The 25174-nt window shown below is 48.1% G+C and overlaps 1 protein-coding gene across 2 annotated transcripts; it reads left to right on the top strand.

Moving 5' to 3' along the window:
- Positions 1-9788: 9788 nt before the first annotated feature.
- Eif3d (eukaryotic translation initiation factor 3 subunit D) lies at positions 9789-24512 on the top strand. 2 transcript variants are annotated; one of them, XM_090328634.1, is made up of 15 exons: positions 9789-9909; positions 12319-12451; positions 12725-12770; positions 14005-14141; positions 14739-14824; positions 15355-15427; positions 18191-18303; positions 18857-18989; positions 19475-19622; positions 20179-20309; positions 21008-21093; positions 21200-21329; positions 23447-23589; positions 23750-24033; positions 24385-24512. In XM_090328634.1, the coding sequence occupies exons 2-15, from the start codon at positions 12329-12331 to the stop codon at positions 24396-24398; spliced, it is 1647 nt and encodes a 548-aa protein (XP_090184760.1). In that variant the 5' UTR covers positions 9789-9909; positions 12319-12328; the 3' UTR covers positions 24399-24512. The 2 variants fall into 2 exon arrangements, with proteins under 2 accessions (XP_090184760.1, XP_090184761.1); XM_090328635.1 differs by lacking the exon at positions 9789-9909 and adding an exon at positions 11563-11583.
- Positions 24513-25174: the final 662 nt, after the last annotated feature.

Below are 25174 nucleotides of genomic sequence, written 5' to 3'. Positions count from 1 at the left end.
ATAGAAACCTATTTAACAAAACTAATATTTCAGTTAAGGAAACCATTAGGTGGCAATGAGCTGGGGACTGGGAGTGCAGCTTGGTGGTAGAGCTATATTCCCAATGCCCCCACCAAAGAAAAAGTCCAGACTCCACCTGTGCAGATTTTGTGACCCTCCACCACTTCCAACCCCCAAGCCTTGGTTTACCCATCTGTCAAGTGGGAATGGTACTAGTACCCACCTTGTAAGATGGTGCTCAAGAAGCCTGTGGCACATGCACAGCATGGCACATGCCAACACTGGTGTCATGGCAGCCTTCTCCCCACCACCTGCTCCATAGAGTGCTCAACTCCCATCACATAAGCCACAATATTCTACTCCACCTCCTAGAGCTTGGCCAAGCGCTTAGCATGCTGGCCTGACATATACAGGACACAACTTGTGGTCTGAAGGACAGCCTTTGCATCCCTCCCCTAGCTATCCCCTTACTCACTCTCAGACATGTGATGGACATCTTTGGTCAGCTGTGGCCTGGATGCCTCCCACTGGGCATACAGGCTTTCCTTCCCTCCACCCTTGAGCACCTTTGTATGCCCAGTAAAATGAAATATAAACCCACCTTCAAGACCCTTGTGACTTCCCTTTGCTTGAGTACAGGCTTCTGAGCAACTCTGTGCACACTGCATTGCTGGTTATCTACCCTGTTACACACACAGAGCTCTGAAAGCTCCAGGGAATAGGGGCTGTGTTCTGCCTGTCTGTGTTCCTAGTGCTTAGCACGAAGCAGGCCCCAGAGAATGCTGAATGAGGGAAGGAATGAGTGAGTGAATGAAGGAATGAATCATTCCTGACCACTCAGCCACTGGCAGCCTGCAGGGACCAAATTCTGGTGAGTCATTTATGCCCCGAAAAAGCCTTGTAGTGAGAGGAATGACCTCTTCTCTTTGCATCTCTTTCACCAGTTCCAACCCAGAGCTGTAGTCTCTCAGCCTGAGTGCACCCGGAGAGCCATCCGGGCTACCGGGAGCTGTGGATCATGGCTCCACACTGCAGTGCAGAGGCTGAGCAGCGGCAGTGAGCCCCATGCACCCATCCTGCCTGCAACCTACCACAGAGGCCTGCTGAAGTCCTTGACCCCAGCTGGGCTGCAGGTGGAACAGAAAGACAAATTAAGATTCAGTCCCTAACATCATGAATGCGCAGCAGTGTGCAGCAGGCAATCCACCATCTATATTTCACACAATACCCGCCAGGTGCAGCCTACTCTATGTGTCTTCCATTTTCTCTCTGTGCCTCAGTTTCCTCTCAAAGGTGAATTTACAGGCCTATCCCAATAGATGATTGTGTGAAGCCAGATAAGTTAGGCAAATTGTACTAGTTTTACTACTCATAATTTATATTGAGACTATTTACATGTCCTAATATAACAGAAGTGAATAACTGAAGCCCGTGCTCTGTGGCACACAGTAGGCCTTTGATACTTCACACACAGAAATACAGAGGAGAGAGCTGGCTGTGACTTTCATGTCTTGAGGCGCAGCGCCACCCCGTGGCTAGAGCACAGAACACACAGACCTTCCTGTGGAAAGCTCTGAGGGGCTCCATGGAGGAGAGTGGGGGGGGGGGGGGGGGGAAGCTACTGAGGTTTCCCTCAGCACATTTGCAAGGTTGTCTGTCTGACACCACAGAACAAGGAGAGATTTCTTCACCTCCAGAAGAGAGTCAGGAAATAAACAGGTGAAGAGTTTGAAGATTAGGGTCACTTTTCTGCTGTTTGGTAGAGAAATAACACCCAAACCTCAGGCGCATTGCCTGCTCGGGAGGTCTGGTCTGGCCAGACCCCATGGAAGACTTCAACTGGGCTCTGTCACTCACATGTTCTGTGACCTTGCATACACCGCTGCCCTTTCTGAGCTGCAATTGTCCCATCTGTGATAAGGTCATGAGCTCTTCATCCGCTACCTTCCCGAGTTGTTATAAAGATCCAATGATTGTCATTTCCAGTGCTGCTGGCCTCCGTGCCACTGCTCTGCACTACACTAAACCCTAAGCACATGCTCTCATTCAGTTTCCACCAAACTACCACACAGGGACCTTGAAGAAGTTCATCCTGTAGATGTGGGCATTGCCCAAGGTCACCTTCAACCAGTTAAGAGAGCCAGGATTCAAACTCGGACAGCATGGCCCTCGCCTACACTAGCAACTACAATACTACATTGTCTCAATACTTCCATCCAACAAATAAAGTGTATGAACTCTTTAACTCTTTTAAAAAACTATATCATGCTAGTCACTGAAAGAGAATAAAATAATTGTTAGTTTCTCTTCTTTGCCCACAAAATTCTGCTTCTTTTCCATCTCAGTCCAGTACTGCTTTTGACCTCCTGAGAGAGGGGACCCCTAAGGTCTGTACCCAGGGCTACACCAGGCCCCAAACATTGCCTTGTGGGGTCCATGCCTGACAAAAGGCTCTGCATGCTCCCACAAGAGACTGGCAAAAACAGGGACAGAGACAGGTCCCCTTCCAAGTTACTTATACATGGCAGGGCAGTCTGTGGGAGAAAGTGGCTCTTTTCCTACAATCACAGTGACTCTTCTGTGGCTAGAGTCATACTTTCTCAAACCTCAGAACATCACAAAAAAAAATCCTTGTTCCTACTTGATAGATGAGGAAACAGGCTTGGGGGACACAGGCTGGACTCAAATGCAATCCTCCAAAAGCCAAGTCCTTCTAACCTCCAAGGGATGCAGAAGGGGAGAGGCACCCAGGATCTGCTGTGCTCCATGTCACAGGCCAGCACTCCGGCCCTCAGCAGGCCAGGTGATCTCAGACAAACCAATGGGCCTCGGGTGCTTCACAGCTGAGATCCCTGCCAGCTTGACTTTGTGTCCTTGAGCCATAAAGATGAGGTGCTGAGAAGCACCAGCAGGGTCTATGGAGAAGCAGCTGTGACTTGGCTCCCTTGGGAAGCTTCTCCTGACCACTCAGGCTGGGTCACGGCCCCTTATGCTCTCCCAGCAACCACAGCAGGGCGCTGAAATTTATCTGCAAAATCCCTGGGGGACCCAGTCAGTAAACACATATGCCTATGAAGAAAGATGTGCATGAGGTCATAGGGAGTAGTGGGGACTGGGCACCGTTGGAAGTCCCTAGGGGGTTAGAGTTCCTATTTAGCTACAGCTTCTCATCATCCTGCAGCAAGGAATGATGACAAGAAATGAACACATTTAAGAAAAGCCCCAGAAGTGGCACTGTGGCTTAAGGGGTAGGGAAGTAGCCTTGAGTTGAAGAGCTCAAGGTCGAGGCCCAGAGTTCAAGTCCCACAACCCACAAAAAAAAAAGCCCCAAGTCTGGATTTGTGTATGAAACAGAATATATAAAGATAAATCTACTGCACCAAGTACCTCTCAGCACTGTAGTTCTTGGATGAATCACAAGACTTGGGATTGCTCAGTGCATAACTGGGTCTCTCTCTGAGGGCTGAGTACCCAGGGCCTGAGTCCTCACAAGTGACTATAACAATTGTGTGTGCGTGGGTGGGTGGGTGTGCACACGCGTGCACACCCACACACACACACACACACACACACACACACACACACACACACACACACATATGCCTATACTGGGACTTGAACTCAAGGCCTGGGTGCTGCCCCTGAGCTGTTTTGCTCAAGGCTAACACTTCACCACCTGAGCCACAGATCCATTTTTTGGTTTCCTGATGGTTAATTGGAGATAAAATTCTCATAGATTTTCCTTCCCAGGCTGGCTTTGAGCCGCAATCCTCAGACCTCAGCCCCTGGAGTAGCTAGGACTAGCTGACTGCACCATCTTGCTGCAGTCAGGCTGCTGCCTCAGGCCTGATCTAACACAACATTGGCACTGATTGGCAGACCCTGTGTGAGCACTGTAGCATGCCATTCTAGCCCCCTCCTGAGTGGTGCATGAACCCTCCCACCTCTCATGACACACAAAGAAGTCAGGCTTTGGTGGGTCACTGACTTGCCAATCATACAGGCAGTGGCAAAGGTGGGATTCAAAGCCAGGTGGTCTGACCCCACAGGTTACTGCTTGCTCTGCCCCTGAGGTCCCCCAAAATATGATCTAGACCCTAACAAGAAAAACAGCCAGAACAATGACAGAGCAATGCTGTGCTGAAGAAAGCCTGAGGTCCAGAATAGACAGAACTCTTTTGGCCCACCAGAGCACTGGCAGATCAAGCCAAAATCAAGAGTTTACTTTGATCCCAGGACTCTACATCCCAGCCTCCCACAGAAGCAGGCAGAGGGCAGAGGGGAGGAGTCCCAGGAGACCTGGTTAGTGTTTGTCCCATTGAAGCAGTCAAACACTATGAATGGGCTAAATTGCTCTGAAGGAAATGGAAATCTATTTTGTCTCCTGTCCCCACGGCTGTGGATCCTGATATATCTCAGGCACAGCTAAGAAGCCGATGGCTCAGCACTTGGAGAGATGCCCGTGAAAGACAGGAAGTGGGGTGGAAGAGTCAACAGGTGCCACTCTATTCTGAGAATGGTCCTGTGATGGGTGAGTGTACATCCAGCTGAAAGAAAAAATAACTCCCAATGCCAGCCACTGGAACACACAGAAAGCCTCTCTCCCAGGGGACTGGTGGCATTCTTTGAGGGCTTTGATCTTTCCAGATTTTCTATTTTTACAAGTTTTCTAGGGGAGCAAAGTTATTGGTGTCCACGGTGAACTGATGGCCCTGTATACCATGATCCCTAGCCCTCAAGAAGTTTTCGAGGGGTGGTTTCTGTCCTGAAGCCGTCTCTTGGCAAAGCTACCACTGAGCATCTAGGCAGGACAAAATTAAAAGGAGAAAGGGAAAGAACCATGGCTGACTTCTTGAGCCCTGTTGCAAGGGGCCTCTTGAGTTTCCATCATTCTGAATTGTAGGAGGCAAATGTGTGGCTATTATAATGCACAAACCTGGCCAAAGGTAGGGTGACCAGACAGTTTAATATCCAGATTGGGGCACTTTGGGGAGAGAAAGGAATGGATACCAAGCAGTGATTTCTGGCTCACTGAGCCAGGAGAGGTCCACATCAGAAACCATGGCAGCTCAGTACGGTTTTGATGTTGTTTTTTTTGTGGTAGTTCTGGAATTTGAACTCAGAGCCTGGGTACTAAGCTTTCTCACTCAAAGCTAGCACTCCACCACTTGAGCCCCAGCTCCTCTTGACTTTCTGGTAGTTAATTGGAAATAAAAGTCACAGACTTTCCTGCCTAGGGCTGGCTTTGAACCATGTTCTTCAGATCTCAGGATTACAACTGTGAGCCACTGCCACCCAGTATCATAAAACATCCAGTGTGTTTTATACCTGTGAAATATTTGAATTGTAAGGGGTTTACAGTGATCCTGGGGTTGCTTCTCCATCACCCTGGGTTTCTCCTGGAGCAAAACATATGTGTATTTGCAATTAGTAGGGTCCGGTGAAGACTGGATGCCATATCACAACAGGGTCACGATCAAATGTCCCAGCCTGTGAAAGAGCCTGGGAACTACAGTGAAGGAGCCACACTGGTCTCAATCAGCTGGCTGGTCTTGGGCAAGACATTCTTATGGGAGCATCTGTTTTCTCGTGAGTAAAATGGGTGATAAACCCTCTGGGGGTTCTTCAAAGCACCCAAGAACAGCAGTTCACCACACTTTGAGCTGAGCTGGCCATACTCATCCCACCCTTTCATCCTTTCAGACACTGGCAGCTCCATCACAGTATGTGGGGGTCTGCTGACATACCAGCAGGGACAGTCTCCAAGCAAGTTTCCACAGTGACATACCAAGACCGGATCCATTCACTAAGTGCAAGCAATTCTGCCAGGAGCCAGCCCAGGCATGGGCACCCTGGCTGGTCCAGGTTCCTCAAAGTTCCAGACTCCACAGACTAACAGGGCTGCTTTTGAGGGTGTAGTTGTACTCAGGGCAGCATGCTGCCCTCTTCTTGGGGAATAGCCTTGTCCAGGAGGTAAGATAATGCAGGAGCTGGCAAAGCCATTTGCTAGCCAATGGTAGCCCTGTGATTGTCCCCTCCAGTCTTCCCTCTACTGAAGTATATCTCCATTTGCTGTCTCCAAAGAGGGTACAAGGTCAGTGCCAGCTTTCCCAGGACAAACTGTGATCCCACTCCGGCCTCCTGCACCAGCAAGACACATCACAAGCCCTTTAGTTACTCATTTTCAGACAACTAACCTAATGACTCTTAGAAAGGTCAGGGGGTTTTTTTGTTGTTGTTGTTGGGGGAGGGGGTTGTTTGTTTATTGCCAGTCATAGGGCTTGAACTCAGGGCCCAGGCGATGTCCTTGGACATTTTTTGCTCAAGGCTATTGCACTGCCACTTGAAGAAAGGCCAGGCTTTATGTCCTTATGATGACCACAGAAAGAGTCCTCACTCTGTAAGCTCAGAACCTTTATCTTACCCAACAAGACCTCAAATGTTTATCAGTTCTCTTGTAACTTGTAACAAGCCCACGGGTATGGAAGCTGTGCTGTGTGACTTCTGGGGCAGAATCATGGATGGCCATGCAGCCTCCCCACCTTGCTCTGAAGTCCTGAGTAACCCTGTAAGCAGCCTGATAGCAGAGGCCACCATGTGATAAGAACCTGAGCTCCCAAGAGGACTCTCCACACAGATTCTAGGATTAAATGGACAGAAAAAGACAATCTATCAGTGGCCTGCTACTCCAGCTCCCCCTACATCTAATCATAGCAGCATGAGACCCCAGTACACAACCTCCCAGCCAAACTTCCAATAAAGATTCTGAAAGATACAAGCCACTGTTTGAACCACTGGAGGCTAGAATGATTAACAAAGCATGCAGTAACAGATAACTAGCACAGAGACACATCTGACTTCCGGTGTATATGGGACAGCTAAAGTTAACTCCTTTTACTGGCGTAATTATTGGTATCCATTCCTTTCTCTCCCCAAAGTGCCCCAATCTGGATATTAAACTATCTGGTCACCTACCTTTGGCCAGGTTTGTGGATTATAACAGCCACACTTTTGCCTCCGACAATTCAGAATGATGGAAACTCAAGAGGCCCCTTGCAACAGGGCTCAAGAAGTCAGCCCTTGTTCTTTCCCTTTCTCCTCTTAATTTTGTCCTGCCTAGATGCTCAGTGGTAGCTTTGCCAAAGGATGGCTTCAGGACAGGAACCACCCCTTGAAAACCTCCAGAAGGGTTTCCTCCAATAAGCTGGCATCCTCAGTACAAATAAGACACTTGCTATGCAACTGCATTCTGATAAGCCCCATGAGAAATGCCATGATCCAAGCAAAAATACATCCCCCCTCCCATGGCATTTAAGAACAAATGATAAATTTACTATTTTTTTTTGTCAGTCATGGGGTTTGAACTGGATGCTATCCCTGGGCTCTTCAACTCAAAGCAACAATTCTATGCCTTGAGCAACAGTGCCACTTCTGGCTTTCTAGTGATTAATTGGAGATAAGAGTCTCCCGGACTTTCAGGCTTTGAACCGATATCCTCAGATGTCAGCCTCCTGAGTAGCCAGGATGACAGGTGTGAGCCACCGCCTGGATCTTAAGAATACTAACAAGGCAGGTGCAGTGGCTCAGGCCTGTCATCCTAGCTACTCAGGAGGCTGAGATCTGAGCACTGGGGTTCAAAGCCAGCCCAGGCACTAAAGACCATGAGACTCTTATCGCCAACTAATCACCAGAAAACAGAAGTGGCACTGTGGTTCAAGGGATAGGGCAGCAGCCTTGAGCCGAAGAGCTCAGGGACAATGCTCAGGCACTGGGGTAGGAGTTCAGGGACAGGGCCAAGGCCCAGAATTCAAACCCCATAACTGATAAAAAAAAATATATATATATATACATATATATATATACTAACTAGTGTTTATGTGCCCAGAGTAATGGGCTAAATTCATCTTTTCATGTACTTATAACAAAACCCCTTCCTATTATTAACAACAGTCCAACAAACAACTATTTCCAGGCACAGTTCTAAATAAGAAAGGCAATGTTCTTATCCTTAGGTTTCACTAAAGAGAAAGCTGCAGCCAAAGCAAAGAATTAGAAAATAAAGACCTATAAAGAAAATGAAGCAGAATATGGGAGCACGAGGGGTGAAGGAGCAGATCTTTTAGGAAAAGACCCCACTGAAAGTCTCACACACACACACACACACACACACACATACACAGAATGCTGGGGATGAAACCCTGGACCTCATACATATCAGGCAAGTACTCTACCACTGAGCTACATGCCTTGCCAGTAGTTTCTTTTGTTTCTTAAACTGAGACAGGGCTTTGCTATGGGCTACCCTAGGCCGATCTTGACTTCTGACCATCCAGATTCAACTCCCAAATGTTGGAATTGGGAATAGAAAGCCTGCACTATAGGAGTTGCTTCCTGAAAAGAGATGGTGATGATGATGGTGATGACCAAGAATCTAGCCAGCCACAGGTAAACCTAGGGGCAGGAAAAAGGCATGCACTCGCTGAGCAATGAGGACCAAGTATCAAAGGTACAAAGGGAAGGCTACAGTGGCCAGAGTAGAGTAGAGTAGAGGCAAGATGGGAAGTTTCCAGAAGACAGACAAGGACCAGACAACTCACAGGAAGGGGCTCCCTGTTTCCCTCTGAGCACAAACTAGGAAGTTGCTACAAGGAGAAGGAGCCTACCACAAGCATGACTGCGTGGAAGCTATGGAACTGACAATGAGCACTGTGAGGCTTGGTACCCACATGACCCAATGGTGAACAAAAATTAAGCAAACTTACAAGACAGTCAAAGCCACAGGTGAATGGGTAGGTTTAAAGAAATCTAGTGACCCAAATGACAGCACCAGAAATGTGAGGGACACTAGAAATGCAATGTCCTTCCATATTTATATTTTGTGTATCTGTGTCCCCAGGTTTAAACTCGGCCACACTTGCTTTGGCTGGTTAAGCTGCTGCTCTATGTCTTGAGCCCCACCTCCAGCCTGGCTTTTATTCTGGTTTAACTGGAGGGAGAATCTCATGGATTTTTTTTTTTTTTTCCCTGCCTGGGCTGGCTTCCCTGCCCGATCCTCAGATCTCAGCATGCTTGGGTGACTAGAATTATAGGCAAGAACCACCGGCGAAATATCCACCTTAAAAAAACAACAACAACAACAAAAATGATTATTTACAAATTACAGAGAAGGAACCTGAAGCTCAGAGATGTGCACCGTGGAATCCTCAGCCCACGAGGGACACCTCCCCTCCCCCGGGCCCACACCTCCCCTCCCCCGGGCCTACACCCTCGGATGAGACACCCGAGCTCGAGAGGCGTGGGTGCATGGTGACGGTCACCCCGAAACCCCACCGGGACTGCACGCAGCTCGTTTTACCCTCTCTGAACCTCTACAGCCATCACCCCCGCGGTGGCCGCCCTGGGTTAAACACACGCACGCACTCAAAACAAACTGCTCGGCCTCCGGGCCTGAGGCGCCACGCCCGGAAACGCCGTGCAAGGGCCGCGGGGCACTGTGGGAGGAGGAGGAAGAGGCGGGCCCAGCCAGCCGTGAAGCATTGTGGGATTCAGCGGGGCGGACAGCCGCTCCCCGCCTCCGGCTTCGCTCGCACCCAACGTGGCCACGTTTCAACTCCAAAAGCCTAAGGGGCGTCCCCGACACCGCCTGACGTAACCGCTCCCCTGGCCACCGGCACCTCAGACGCCACTGAGAACGCACGGCGACGGATTTCCGGGTGCAGCTTTGCTTTACGGCTCGACGTCCTTCCGGAGATATTAGCGACGCAGTTTACGGCAGCACGGGGCGTGTTTACGGCGCCGGTCTCGGCGCGCGCGCGTCTCTTCCTTTCCCGGTTTCTCCCTGTGGGCTCGGCCTTGCCGTCTCCGGCCCCGATAATCTGTCGCCATCCAGGCCGACCGAGGCCATTGCAGGTGAGCGACGCGTTTCGTAGTGTCTCGCAGACCCCCACAGCCAGCTCGGGCTGGGATTGGTTTTCTGCGGCCTCCCGGAAGGGACCCCTCAGGTCCCCTGCCCTCGCGGGTCCTCCGCTGGGCGGGGCCCCAGTCCCGGCCCTGCGAGGCCCAGGACCTCGGGTTAGGCCTCGTGGGAGGTTAATGGCTCCAGGTTTTGCTCCGAGGGCTGGGCGAGCTTGCTTCTCTTGTCACTAGGCGCAGCTGAGCCGCAGGTGGTCTTTCTACAGTGGCCACGGGCTCCCAGGTTTCTGAGTGCAGTGTAGGAGAGGGGCAGGGAGGGCAGACTGAGCGGTGTTGGACCCCTGAAAATTTCAGTCCCGGGTCTTCCCTGTTCTCTGAATGGCCGAGGTTCGAGTAGTGCCCTCCCTAAGCCCACTCCAACCCCAGCCCAGGAATTGACGGCGTTGTGTCTCTTACCGCGGTGATCCACACAGTACTGCGGGCCACAGGACCCCTGTGACTGCCCAGTTGATGCCTCTGTGCTCAGCCCCCCTGGCCAGGACAGCTGTCACCTCGCTTTAGCAGAACTGCTACGTTCCTCTTCACTCCCATCTGCTCTCCCAGTTTTACCTGTGCAAAAGCCAGAGCACTGCCACCTCCTGTCTCTCCTTGGACCTGATGCATGTCCGGCCTAGGGCCCGTTTCCATCCTGAGCTCTGGCAACTGGACTTTTAAAAAACTGCCTTTTGAGACGTCTTTGTTGTGTTTGATGTGATCTAAAACTCCAGCTCCCTAACAATTATGTAGTGTAAAGAAAGCCAGGCTTATAGGCCAGTAATCCTGAAAAGCCAGTCTGTTTTGAAATGATGGGCAGATTTGGTTGATGTTTACATTTTTGTCTCTTAAAGTGGAAAATGTAGCCAGAGAGCCAGAGTAGTGCATAGAACAAGGTAGGACCTCAGTAAATACTAAGGTTGAGAGGCCCCATTCCTGTCCACTATTCTTTCCCTACAGTTTAGCTTAAATTTACATTTGGGGGATGGAGCTTCCAGTTTTGCTTTGTTACTGTCCAACCATTCTGTGTGTAGAAAGCTTTTGTCTCCTTGTCATGGGGCTTTGAGAGGTTAAGCCCCACTATACCTCTGGTCTTTTAAGTCTTTTTGGTTTTGCTTGGTTGAAGACTGTCTCACTGCCAGCATAGGCCTTCACCTGCCTCCAGGGCATGCATCACTATCTATGGCCAGATACTTAGGGTTTTTTGTTGTTTTACCAGTAACAGGGTTTGACCTCACTGCCTTGTTCTTGCTTTACCACTTAAGCCATACTTCCATCCTGGCTTTTTGGAGACAGGATGTTGTGGACTTTCTGCCTGGGCTTGCTTTGAACTATAATCCTCTACGTCACAGTCTCCTGAGTAGCCAGGTCTAAGGTCCTGATCCTGGTGTGAGACACCAGCCCCCCCAGGTATGAATAGGTTTTGAATAGGAAGTGTCAGGTAAATGCATGGTCTTGACTCTTAGTTGAGCCACAGCATTACATATAGAGTGGACTCTGGAACCATACTTCCCATGTTCACATTTCTCTTCACACAGCATTGCAACAATGCTTTGGCCAAGTTCTTCATTGCCCCAGATGCCTTACCTGAAAAGTATGGACAATACTGACTCCAATGTCAGCATCAGCTAGTGCATGGTAATCCCTGAGATCAGTGCTTGGTACTTGTAAATCTGTTCACATTTGACATATGACCACTTTGGACTTATAGTTTGTAGTGTACTGTTGGCCTCCTGGCACGTTTTATGCTTAGCTTGATCTGCACGCAGGATATGAACTGATGACAGAAAATTAAGAGCAAAAGAAAAGTTTTAGAATCTACATAAAGATCTTTTTTTGTAAGCCCTCTGCCAAAATATGTTTTTGTAAGTTCGAATGATTGTCATTTTATAAAGAAAGTATGTAATAAACACAGTGATCCTGTGATTAAAAATTGTTACTATGCAGACTTAGGAGACTGGGGCTTTATTTTCATATGTGATAAACACAGTGGAAACTGGGGCTTAGGGAGTCTGATATTCTATGCTTTGGTGATATTTCTGAGAGCAGAAACTTTAGATGTTTGGATGTTTTATCAAATGTGGGAGATAACCTTTCAAGTGAAGAAGCACCATTATCTTCTGTGATGTTAGGAAAAAGCAGTTGCAGATTGAGGTGACACCCCATCAAGTACAGCTATCAGTGAGAACGGTGCCCTAGAATTAATGTGGTATGGTAACATCTCAGGTCTATGAGCAGTTGTTTTTGGTTGTTCTTGTTGGGGTTTTTTTTGTTGGGGTTTTTTGTGTTTTTTGTTTTAATTACTTACTTTTTGTGGGAAGATGTTTTATACTGAGGTCTTCATGAATCTACTCAGAATATTTATTTTTAAAGGTTTTAGAAGATGGCGAAGTTCATGACACCTGTAATCCAGGATAACCCCTCGGGCTGGGGTCCCTGTGCAGTTCCTGAGCAGTTTCGGGACATGCCCTACCAGCCCTTCAGCAAAGGAGACCGGCTGGGAAAGGTACTTGCCTGTCACCAGGAATCTGGCTGTCTCTAGAATCTACAGGTCTTCAGGAGGCACTGTTTGAATTCTGTTCTCTAAAAAGTGCGACCCCTCTGAAAGCATTCCCTGATGGGATGCAGCTAACACAGGGCATGGCCTCTGGAAGTTGGCCCAGAATGGCATTACCAGCTCTCATCACTTTCTGCACAGTCCCCCCTCGCTTGCTGATGTTTCTAGATCAACAGAAACTAGCCTGGTTGATCGGTGCATTCTCCTTATTGCTCTTAACAGGTTGCAGACTGGACAGGTGCCACATACCAAGATAAGAGGTACACAAGTAAGTGGTCAATGGGGCTGCCCAAATCAGGGGCTGGAGAGTAATCATAAGGTTTAGTATGAACACTAGGAAGGGGGGGGGGATGCTAATAAGTACTGATAGTTTGACCAGGGGTAGTGGCACTTCCCTGTGAGGCTGAGCCATGTGAATTAGGAGTTCCAGATGGGGCTACATAGGCAGATCCTGTCTTGGACAGACGGATATGTTATTAGGGATGTGTCTTGATCTGTAAGCATTAACATTTTTAAAAATAGCCTCAGAACTTAGACATTTTATAAAGTAAATCTAGACTGTTATCATCAGAGTTTTCTCCTTTGACCCACAGACCCCCTTTTTAAAAAATCTGTTAAAGCTGGGCACAGTGGCTTGCATCTATAATCCTAGCTACTCAGGAAGCTGAAATCTGAGGCTCCCAGTTCAAAGCATTAAAATGACCTATCTCCAATTAACCACCAGAAAACTGGAATTGGCACTGTGGCTCAAGGGTTAGAGTGGTAGCTTTGAGCTGAAGATCTCAGGGACAATGCCCAGGCCCAGAGTTTAAAACCCACAACCGACTCCCACCACCCCCTCCACCACCAAAAAAAATCTATTAAAACATATACTGTAGCCTGTAATCCAAGCTACTCAGGAGACTGAAATTTGAGAATTGCTGTTCAAAGCCACCTTATGCAGGAAAATTCATGAAACTCATCTCCAATTATTAGCCTACAAATAGCTAGAAGTGAAGCTGATACCTCAAGTGCTAGCCAGGGCCAAAATTTGAGGGACAGTGCCCAGGATCTTGAGTTCAAGTCCCAGGACCAGCACCAAAAAAAGACCATTTTGCATTTCATTACTTGGGACATCCTGAATCTGGAGCCAGTCAATGGGTTCCAGATTTAAAAGTCCTGGTAAGGTCAAGCGGTTTTATCTTGGTGACAGTTGAAGCACTAATAAGTGCTGACTGGAGTTGTAAATCAAATATATGAGTTTGGATCAGCTAGTGAGTTAATCTTTGCCCGTAAAACACATCTGCCTTGGGAACCAGATTATAGCGGTGGTGGTCTGCTTGCTTCTGTTTCATTTAATCTCAGCTCAGATACTGAGTTGGTAAGACAGGTAGAGACTGAAGTGGGCAGACTTGAATGTTCCTGGGAGTTCTGTTAAATGTTGGTCCAGTTGAGTAGTCTGCGCTGAGATGGGGACTTGTGGACAGTTGGTGGGTGATTGTCACTGTCTCCTTGGCCTCCAGATAAGTACTCTTCTCAGTTTGGTGGTGGAAGTCAGTATGCTTATTTCCACGAGGAGGATGAAACTAGCTTCCAGCTGGTGGATACAGCACGCACACAGAAGACGGCCTACCAGCGGAACCGGATGCGGTTTGCACAGGTAGATAGAAGCCAGCAACCTGACCAGCTTGGGACTGCTAGGGTTACCTGCTGCCAAAGTATTTCTTGTGAATGCTAAATAGAAAGTATGGCACAGTCAGGTGGAACAATTGAATATGTGTTTGACCTTAAAATTTTATGAATATTCAGCTCTATAAATAGCCTTCACATGGAGTTCAGTGTCCTCTCCTCCTCCCTCCCATCCTCTCTCATTCCCCAGTCACTTGAAAGTAATACTTCTGTGTTAGGAACAGATACTTGTACTGGGTAGAAAGGTACATTTACCCACTGGCTGACTCACTTAATTGCTACATGCAGGCTTTATTAAGTAGATGGTCCCGTTTGGCTGCGTCTTCTGGGCAAAAATAGAATTTTGCAACTCAGATACAATACATAAACTCACTTAAGTGGAACTGCATTGTGGGAATGCGAGTTCCAGGAAATTCTAGCACTTCTGTGCTCGTGTGTACAGACTGCTGGTACTGTAAAGGTACAGTAGAGTGTGAAGTAGGATTTATACCCTAAACTTTTAAGATCTCCCATTAATAGCCTACTAACCAAATCTCCAAGATTTGAAGTGTATCTTTCTGATTTCTAGCGGAACCTCCGCAGAGACAAAGATCGGCGGAACATGTTGCAATTCAACCTGCAGACATTGCCTAAGAGTGCCAAGCAGAAAGAGAGGTGAGATTTCCCATACACACACCCCAGCCCTGCCAGAACCAAGTATCCTCAGACTGGCCATTTCCCAGATAGCACATGGCCAGAGCAGAAGGATGGCTTCTTTACCACTCATAAAAAAGCAGCAGCTTCCAAGAGCCAGCCACCTTGCAGCCTGTTCTCCAGTGTCAGTTCACAGCAGGTAGCATGCACAGGGAGTAATTTGTGGACTCTGGCAGGCTGAGGGGAGGGAAGCAGGTGGTATGAAGTAACTGGGCTTGCTGAGGCTTCATCCTGCATCCTGAGCATCCTGAGCTGTGGAGAACCTCAGTCACCACACCCCTGGCTGGGGCTGCCACTGGAGACTAAGTGCTATGTCTAGTCAGTGTTGGGGGTCGGCATGCCTCTGCTCCCATCCCAAATTGATACCCATTTGGAGTCTTCCTTTTTGGTTGTTCCTATTTTCCATAGTCCAAAGAAAAACAGCTTCCATCTTCTGAAGAAGCCTCTGACTTGGGGACTTGCACTGATTGCACAATATTCTGTCTTTTCAGAGAACGCATTCGACTGCAGAAAAAGTTCCAGAAGCAATTTGGAGTGAGGCAAAAATGGGACCAAAAATCACAGGTGATGTATGCGTACCAGAATTCTGAATTGTATTCTTTTAGCATTCATCTCCTATTCTCCCCAGCTCACAGCAGCTCCTGGTCTACTTTGTACCGCTGTGGATTCTCCTGCTTTTCACATTTCACATCAGTGGAATTGTGTGATTTGTGATCTTAAGTGATAGGATTACTTTTATTACTTTAATATTTTGAAGGCTGTTGTGCTAGACAATATGGTTTTTGTTTTATCAGTCCTGGGCTTTGGCTCAGGGCCTGAACACTGTCCTTTCATTTTTGTTTTTTGTTTTTTTTTTCTCTCTCAAGTCTCTACCACTTGAGTCACAGCACCACTTCTGGTTTTTTCCTATGTATGTGGTACCGAAGAATCGAACCCAGGTCTTCGTGCATGCTACGCAACCACTCTACCATTAGACCAAACTCCCAGCCCCTGTTGTTTTTTGTTTGTTTGCCAGTCCTGGGGCTTGAGCTCAGGGCCTGAGCACTGTCATTGCACTTTCTCAAGGCTAGAGCTCCACGACTTAAGCCACACCACCACTTCTGGTTTTTTCTATGTATGTGGTACCAAGGAATCAAACCTGGGTCTTCAGTGCTAGGCAAGCACTCTATCACAAGGTCACACTCCAAGTCCCTGTATGGTTTTTGTTTTTGTGCCAATCTTAGAGCTTGAACTTTGGGTACTCGTTCCTGGGATTTTTTAAGTATTCGACTCTTACCACTTGAGCCACAGCCTTACTTCCAGCTTTGGGTTTTTTTTGTTTGTTTGTTTTGGTAGTTAATTGGATATAAGAATCTCACAAGCTTTTTCTTCTAGGTCTACCATTAAATTGCAATCCTCTGATACCTACTTTCTGAGTAGCTAAGATTACAAGTATGAGCCACCAGCTCCCAGTCTTTCTTAATATTCACAAAGAATTAATTCCAAGATCCCCTAAGATACCAAAATTTTAAGTGTTCAACTTGTCCTATTGTGTTGTGTTGGTACAGAACCCACATGTCCTTTACACACATTTTAAATCATCTCTTGATTTAACCAAATATAAACTTATAGTTAAGCACTCTGATCCATAATAAACCTTCCTGTCAGCACTCATCCTCAAGTTTAGAACATTTCGTGGTGGAGATTTTTGAGTAGGGATGCTCAACCTGTAATGCCTAATACAATGTAATAAATAGTAACATTAACTTACTTGCCAGTCCTGGGGCTTGAACTGAGGGCCAGGCCATTGTCCCTAAGCTTGTTTTTGCCCAAGGCTAAACACTTGAGTAAGGCTACCACTTGAGCCTCAGCACCACTTCCAGAGTTTTGTTTATGTAGTTCTAAGGATCCCAACCCAGGGCTTTATGCATGCGAGGCAAGTACTCTTAATCACTAAGCCACATTTACTGACCCACATTTTTTTTTTTCTAAATGTCAGTTGTGGGGCTTGAACTCAGGGCCTGTCTCTGAGCTCTTTCTCACAAGTCTAGTGCTCTACCACTTTGAGCCACAGCTCTGCTTCCAGTTTTTTGTTTTGTTTTGTTTTGTTTTTTTGAGTAGTTAATTGTAGATAAGAGTCTCCCCAGGAGGTTTATGCCCAGGCTAGCTTTGAACTGCCATCCTCAGATCTCAGCTTCCTGAGTAGCTAGGATTGTAGACAGAGCCACCAGTGCCTGGTAACATTAACAGTTTACACTATATTATTAGGAAATAGTGACAAAAACCCCATTCTCTCATTCCGTACAACTACAATTTTTCCCCAACCTTTTTTTTTTTTTTTTTTTGGCACCAGTTCTAAGGCTTGACCTCAGGGCCATGGTACTCTTCCCTAGGTGTTTTGCTCAAGGCTGGCACTCTACCACTTGTACCACACCTCCTCTTCCAACTTTTGTTGGTTAATTGGAAGAGACTCTTGGGTTTGTCTGCCTGTATTGGCTTTGAACTGTGATCCTCAGATCTCAGCCTCTTTTTGCGGGGTGGGGGGATTGGTCGTAGGGCTTGAACTTGTCTTGAGCTCTTCAGCTCAAGACCACCGCCCTACCCTTGAGACAAGCCCCACTTCTCATTTTAATTGGAGATAAGAGTCTCAGGTCCTTTTGTGTCCAGGCTGGCTTTGAACCTTGATCCTCAGATCTCTGCCTCCTGAGGAAATAGGATTATAGACATGAGCCACTGTGACCCAAGTTCTTTGCCCAACCTGATCTTGAATTCTTGTGCTCAAAGATCCTCCTGCCTCAGCCTCCCTGTAGCTAGAGATACAGCCGTTGTGGTGTCCTGAAATTGAATCTGCAGGTGCATCTGTAAATATGATCCTACAGATACAGATAGCCATTTGTACTTCATTCCTCTTTTTATAGCCAACCTGGGCACTGTCCTTGAGCTATTTTGTTCAAGGCTAGTACTCTACTGCACCCTGAGTTCAAGCCCTATGACCAAGAAAAAGGAAAAGAAAAAATTGTCATGGGTAATAGCTGAGGCAAGAGGTTCGTAAGTTCAGAGCTAGCCTGGACTACATAGTGAGATTCAGTCTCAAAGTGGGGGTGGGGAGTAGTTAATACTCAGAATTATTGGAATTACTACATGTTCCCCGGGTGACATCATTACCCATGATATTGAACTCCTGTTCCCCATGGTCCTTCTAGATTATCAACTCCTAGGAGCCAAGGATTCCATTTTCTAAAACAACCAGCACCATGTTTATAGAATAAAATCTCATAGTGCTAACCTGTCTTTTGCTTGAGTTTGCATGGACTGTAATTTTTCTCCTCCAATGGTTCTCCATTGTAGAAACCTCGAGACTCCTCGGTTGAAGTCCGTAGTGACTGGGAGGTAAAAGAAGAAATGGATTTTCCTCAGCTAATGAAGATGCGCTACTTGGAAGTTTCAGAGCCACAGGATATGTGAGTAGCTTCTTTTCCCTGTTTTCCTTAAGCCCAGTGATTCCAGAAAGGCATTGAAGCCACTTACTCAGAAGACACACATAGGATCAGAAAACATTTCTAAATGTCAAAAGCAGCATGAAAAGCAGAAGTCTTCTAGTACTAAAACTTCCTGGCCTCCTGAGCAAAGGAGAAATAAAATTAAGTTATCTAGCTCTTCCCAGAGAGAGAAAGGAACAAAGCTGTTAGAACTTGCTAATATTGCATTCCAGGTGTCTTTCAGTTCCTGCCACCCGTCAGAAGCTCAGTAAGATGGCCTTACTAAACCTCTTTGGGTAGAGATTTGGCAGTCAGGAGCCTGCTTCTGACATCTCTAAGAGCCCTTTGCCTCAAAGGGCAGGAGGTAGAGCTAATTCAGAGGGTAGTCAGAGCACCACTCCAGCAATCTGCCCACCTGTGTGCCCTGAGAGCTGAACATGAGTTCTCCTGACTTAAAATGGAAGGATTGGGTGGGCTGAGTGGGGTATGTGCACTGCTTTCTCGTTAATTCATGTCTTGCCTGTTCTCCCCGCAGCGAGTGTTGTGGGGCCCTGGAATACTATGACAAAGCCTTCGACCGCGTTACCACGAGGAGCGAGAAGCCACTGCGGAGCATCAAGCGCATCTTCCACACTGTCACCACCACTGACGACCCTGTTATCCGGAAGGTATGTGTCCTTAGTATCCTGGGGTATTACTTCCAGAACATTCTCCGTGGATATCAGAATCTGGGCGCTCAGGTCTCTTACATAAGATGACACAGAATTTGTATTTCAGACATCTCTAGATGACAATAATGCCTTTTAAATGTATTGGGAATTATGGCAATATACATTTAGTACAGACACTTTTTTCTGAGGATTTGGTTAGTCCTCAGAGTTGGGTGAGGGGAAAGACCCTGCACTGGGTAACCCTGGAGTGCTGGTGTTAAGCAGGGCTGAAACTGGATCCCAGCCCTGCAGTCCTGACTAGCTTCATTGCTCCAGAGCATTAAAGACCCGTGTCTTTAATCCCTGCCTTTGGAGTGTGTAGACAAATGCACACGGTCCCTAGCTGGAAGTTAGTATGTATTCTGTGTGGGTGGCATTCCAGCCCCATGAATGGTTGCTGTACCTCAGCATCCTCAGTGCTTTCTCTGTTGTCTTGTTCACAGTTGGCAAAAACCCAGGGCAATGTATTTGCCACGGATGCCATCCTGGCCACACTAATGAGCTGCACCCGCTCTGTGTATTCCTGGGACATCGTCGTCCAGAGAGTCGGGTCCAAACTCTTCTTTGACAAGAGGGACAACTCTGATTTTGGTGAGAAGCTTGTCTGGGGAGCTGCTCTGGGGCCTTGGGATTTGTGTGGGTTTGGAACAAGTCCCCAGTCCTTGGGAATGGGTAGAAAATGATCAGCCTTCCTCTGGGGCATCAGCAACATGTCCATGGTCCCCTAGCCTCCAGCCTTCCAGGCCCTCAAGGCAGCCACTCCTGTGCCTCACATGCACTCATTTGCCTGCCCTTTACCTTTGAGTGCACTCTCATCTGGAGTGTTCCTTGTCAGTCCCTGCCCATGCACACCATGGATGTATCTGGGTCACTTGAAAAAAATGCCGGCTTGAAACAAAGCAATAGAAGTCTATCCTGAGCCTGAGGCCATTCCTGTAAAAGCCACACATTCTCATGAGGGACCCAAACAGATGGGAATGGCTTCTTCCTAATAAGTGGATTATTTCTTGTCCATGGTCTAAGGTCATTCATGAGGCCCATGGGGCCCTCTCCCGTGAGCCCCATGTGCAGAAACACTGGGAGAAGGCGTCCCTCCCTGGGCTGTGCACATTCACGGTGACTCGTGACTGTGCCCTGCTTTTTACAGACCTCCTGACCGTGAGTGAGACAGCCAACGAGCCCCCTCAAGACGAAGGTAATTCCTTCAATTCGCCCCGCAACCTGGCCATGGAGGCCACCTACATCAACCACAACTTCTCCCAGCAGTGCCTAAGAATGGTGAGCACCTGTCTGCACACGCACATGGACAGCGCTTGCCACAAGGCTTTGTGCTTGGGTTCAGTGGGACTGGCACAACCCCACCTGTAGGAGAGGTCATGAGCTGGCTCAGGGGTCAGACTGCCTGATGGTGAACCAAAAGTCCACCAAGGACCATGGGCCTCTTTCCTTCCTGAGATTGTTTTGAGTGCTAGTCTTGGGCTTGTCTAGGCACTGTTTCTGAGCTCAAGACCAGTGCTCTACCACTTTGGGATTTTCTGGTGCTTAATTAAAGATAAAGTTCTCACAGACTTTCCTTCCCTGGCTGAGTTTGAACTGAGATCCTCAGATCTCAATCTCCAGAGCAGCCAGGATTAGCAGCTTAAAGTTGTGACAGATTGTGAGGATTCCCACAGTTGCTTAGCAGGTACCCTGTTGCATACAGATACATCCCTCTCTGTCCTGGGGATGGATTCTCCCCCGACCCCCCAGAACTTTGAGTAGGATGGAGCTGACTGCACAACTGTCAGATACTAATGGGGCAGGTCCATACCTGTGCTTATGCACTGTTTGGATCTCTTGGAGGCTGGCAGGCAGGAATAGGAGAAGAATGGCGGGAGCTCCAGCTAGCTCAGAGCTGGAGGGCTGCAAGGAGCAGTGCTGGGCCTGGTGATTGGTTGGGAGCAGCACAATCTTATGACCGCCTTGTCAATTTACAGGGGAAGGAAAGATACAACTTCCCCGACCCAAACCCATTTGTGGAAGACGACATGGATAAGAACGAGATTGCCTCTGTTGCCTACCGGTATGCCTGCCCTCTGTGGGGGTGTAGCAGGTGGAGGAGCGTGGTGCTGGGAGGGGGATCCCCCGAAGCCAGGGTCTCTGACCAGTGAGTTTCTCCTTTGTTGCAGTTACCGCAGGTGGAAACTTGGAGATGACATTGACCTCATTGTCCGCTGTGAGCACGATGGTGTCATGACGGGGGCAAACGGGGAAGTGTCCTTCATCAACATCAAGACCCTGAACGAGTGGGACTCCAGGGTGAGACACTGCTCCGGACTTGTTACCTCAGGGAGTGCTGTGCCTTCGTTCCTCAGTTTAATGCTCAGTGACTGAGAGTAGAGCACCCCTAAGTTGACAGCTGTCCCCCCCGCCTTGCTTTTGTTTTGTTTTAGCCATGGGGCTTAAACTCTGGGTCTGGGCACTGTCCCTGAGCTCTTCAGCTCAAGGTTACTGCTCTACTACCTGAGCCACAGCGCCCTTTCCGGTTTTCTGGTAGTTAATTGGAGATAAGAGTCTCACAGACTTTGGTGCCTGAGCTGGGTTTGAGCTGTGATCTTCAGATCTCAGCCTCCTGAGTAGCTAGGATTACAGGCATGAGCCACGGGTCCCTGGCTTGCCCTCCTCCCCTTGTTTTGTACACAGGTGGCCAGAACCCTTTCCTTAGACTTGCTTTCCCAGCCTAATGGCCTCTGCCTTCTGCCTTTACTTCCTTCTGAACTCCAGGATTCTAAGGTCTGACTCAGTCAACTCTTAAATGCTTTGAAAGCTGCTGGCGCTGCATAGCTGTGGAGCCCTAGTTCTTCCTTCAGCTAGGCTGGTCTGTGTCCCTGGGCAGAGAGGGCAGCAGTGCTCTTTTGCTGTTGTACAGAACAAAAGATCCTAGTATCCCCTATGAAGACCCATTCCCATGCATTTCTGCCCTAAGAACTTCATGCTTCATGACAATAACAAGTAACTCTTGGTTCTGTGAGCCATAAGTCTAGCATGTGGCTTGGTTCTGTGTCAAGGAAGTCAGCAGGCTAAGATCCAGGAGATCATCTGCACATTCTGGAAGAAAGTGCACTTGAGCTCACTGTAGTGGTTGGCAGAAGTCCTGTCCTTGCACCTGTTATCATTGACAGCACTCTAGCTTACTTGTGCTTACGTGGCACCTGTCTGTTCCCTTTATCTCTGCTTGTTCTGCTGTTGCATGTTTGTTTTTGTGCTGGTTCCATGGTTTAAACTCAGGTATAAGTGTTCAGTCTGCTTTCTTGCTCACAGTGGGTACTGTACCACTTGAACTACATCTCCAGTTCCAAATTATGTATATATGGGTATGTATGTATATGCCAGTACTAGGACTTGACCTGAACTTAGGTCCTGGTCACTGCCACTTAGCTTTTTCTGTTCAGGTGTTCAAGGCTGACACTCTTACTGCTTATGCCACATTTCCACCTTTTTTTTTTTTTTTTTTTTGCCAGTCCTGGGCCTTGAATTCAGAGCCTGAGCCCTGTCCTTGGGCTTTTTCAAGGCTGCAGGTTTACCCCTTGAGCACCACTTTCGGCTTTTTTTTCTATGTATGTGGTACCAAGGATTCGAAACCTGGTCTTTGTGCATGCTAGGCAAGTATTCTACCACTAGGCCAAATTCCCGGTATCCTTAGGCTTTCTCAAGGCTAGAGCTCTACCCCTTGAGCCACAGCACCACTTCTGGCTTTATCTATGTATGTGGTCCCAGGAATCAAACCTGGTTCTTTATATGCTAGGAAAGTACTCTAGGCCAAACTTCCAGCCCATATTTCCAGCTTTTAGCTGGTTAATTGGAGATGTGAGTTATTTGGACTTCCCTTCTAGAGCTATCTTTATCTTTATAGCTCAGCCTCCTGAATAGTTAGGATTATAGGCATAAGCCACTAGTGTTCACCTCCTAAACTCTTAGTGAAAAGAATCCCAGTGTTTGTTTTGTGATGAAGGGAAGACAGTCTGCCTTGTAATCTTTGACCTGTCATTTCATTCTGCATCCATCTCTTTCCCACATCTGTAAATGAGGTTATTGGTGATGTCTGAGGAAGTGGCAGACTCTGAGGGTGGCATGGCCTCCTTTTATGTCCCTTAGACCAAGACCCCGCTCTCTCCCATCTTCCAGTGGTTTCTACTTGGCCAAATGCCAGCCATGTGTGAAGTCCTCACCTAACATAAATCTTCCCCTGCCACTCATGTGGCAGGCATTGTGCCCATGTGCCCTGTCCCAGGCACTCTTAGAGGGAAGGAGTTGTTCTTTGATGAATGCCCTGCAGGGCACAGGGAGAGGCCATGTCTGTCTCTTGATCCTGTCTACCAGAGGCACTCCTTAGGCCTTGGCACCCATAAACAGCTATAACCAGCTGTCTTCTGCAGCACTGCAATGGTGTGGACTGGCGGCAGAAGCTGGACTCTCAGCGTGGGGCTGTCATCGCCACCGAGCTGAAGAACAACAGCTACAAGCTGGCCCGGTGGACCTGCTGTGCTCTGCTGGCCGGATCCGAGTACCTCAAGCTGGGGTAAGATTCCTATCCAGGAGTTGGGGGCCGGCTAGGAAGGCAGGTGGGGACATGAAGGCTGGGGATAAGAGCAAAGGAAATGTCACCCTATAGCTGGCATGTGCCCCAAAGGGTGCCATCTCTGTGGCCCTGCCCAGCACTGACCTCTCCTCCCTCTTAGTTATGTGTCTCGGTACCATGTGAAGGACTCCTCGCGCCACGTCATCCTGGGAACCCAGCAGTTCAAGCCCAATGAATTCGCCAGCCAGATCAACCTGAGCGTGGAGAACGCCTGGGGGATCCTGCGCTGCGTCATCGACATCTGCATGAAGCTGGAGGAGGGCAAGTACCTCATCCTGAAGGACCCCAACAAGCAGGTCATCCGCGTCTACAGTCTGCCCAACGGCACCTTCAGCTCAGACGAAGACGATGAGGAGGAGGAAGAGGAGGAGGAAGAAGAGGAAGGTGTGTGACAGCCCCTCAAGTCTATCTGTGGGGAACTTTATCCCTGACAAAATTCTTTGGACTTAAGTCTGGAGTAGCTTTCACTCCAGTTCCAGAGCTGTGGGTCTTGGAAGGCCTATAGAGACCACCCCAGAAGTCCTGCAGGAACAGGGTTCTAAAGCGAGAAAGGTCATAATCTGAGCATCGTCTCATCAGCTGGTGGTTACCAGGTGGGATCAAGCTGAGTAAACACCCAGAAGGCTCAGCTGCCAGGTAGAAGCATTGAGAACCCCAGCAGTTCAGAGTGAGGACTGAAAAGGGCATTACATCACCCAGTATGGCTTATTTCTCTGCACATCTTTTGTCTTTCAGAGGAAGAAACTTAAAGGAGACAATGCTGGGAGCTGGAGTTCATAATTCTACCGAGCCTGGTGGGCCTTTACTCCTGTCATCCTGCATGTGGCAGATGGAATAAAAATTAAGTCTGTTTAGTCTCTTCATCACATGTCTCTGTTTGTTCATGACCTACAGCTCTACTTTCTCCCAGCAGCCCTTGGGAGGGGACAGTCAACAGCTTGCATCTGGAGTTCACAGGCTAGGGCCCCTCGTGATCTTGAGCATTGTCAGATTTACAGTCCTGTTCGAGTTTCATTCCAGGAGCCCTATGTAATGATTCTGTGGTGGGTAGTGCAGTTTTGCAGTTCATTTGTACAAGCACAAAGGTGTCCCAAACCCAGCTATTCCCTAAGGGTTGTTAACTATGAGAAACACAAGCACAAATCTCAGAAAATGAAGTAGGGCCAGTGCCAGTGGCACACTTGCTTTTGTGATAGCTGCTCAGAAATACTGTCTAAACACCAAAAGACAGACTTGTGGATCAAGTGGCAGAGTGCCAGCCAATTAGGAGCTTGAGGCACTAAATTCAAGGCCTGGTACTGGCATAGAAATGAAGTAGAGCTGGGAATTAATGGCTCACACCTATAATCTAGTTGCTCAGGAGGCTGAGATCTAAGGATCACAGCTTAAATTCCGCAGGGCAGGGGTTACCAAAAAAAAAAAAAGTGGAGCTCACAGTGGCAAAGCACTAGCCTAAGATGTGAAGCTGGTGCTGGTGACTCAAGCCTGCAATCCCAGCTACTCAGGAGGCCGAAATCAGGATCAT

This window comes from Megascapheus bottae, chromosome 2, assembly GCF_031878675.1.
Source record: "Megascapheus bottae isolate mThoBot1 chromosome 2, mThoBot2.hap1, whole genome shotgun sequence".
NCBI classification, from domain to species: Eukaryota; Metazoa; Chordata; class Mammalia; order Rodentia; family Geomyidae; genus Megascapheus; species Megascapheus bottae.
This window is presented reverse-complemented; position numbering and strand designations above follow the sequence as displayed.

Coding starts and splice junctions, on each gene's coding strand:
- Eif3d (XM_090328634.1), top strand. CDS start 12,329: ATGGCGAAGTTCATGACACCTGTAATCCAGGATAACCCCTCGGGCTGG. Junction 12,771..14,004: donor CCAAGATAAGAGGTACACAA/GTAAGTGGTCAA, acceptor CTTGGCCTCCAG/ATAAGTACTCTTCTCAGTTT. Junction 21,094..21,199: donor ATTGCCTCTGTTGCCTACCG/GTATGCCTGCCC, acceptor CCTTTGTTGCAG/TTACCGCAGGTGGAAACTTG.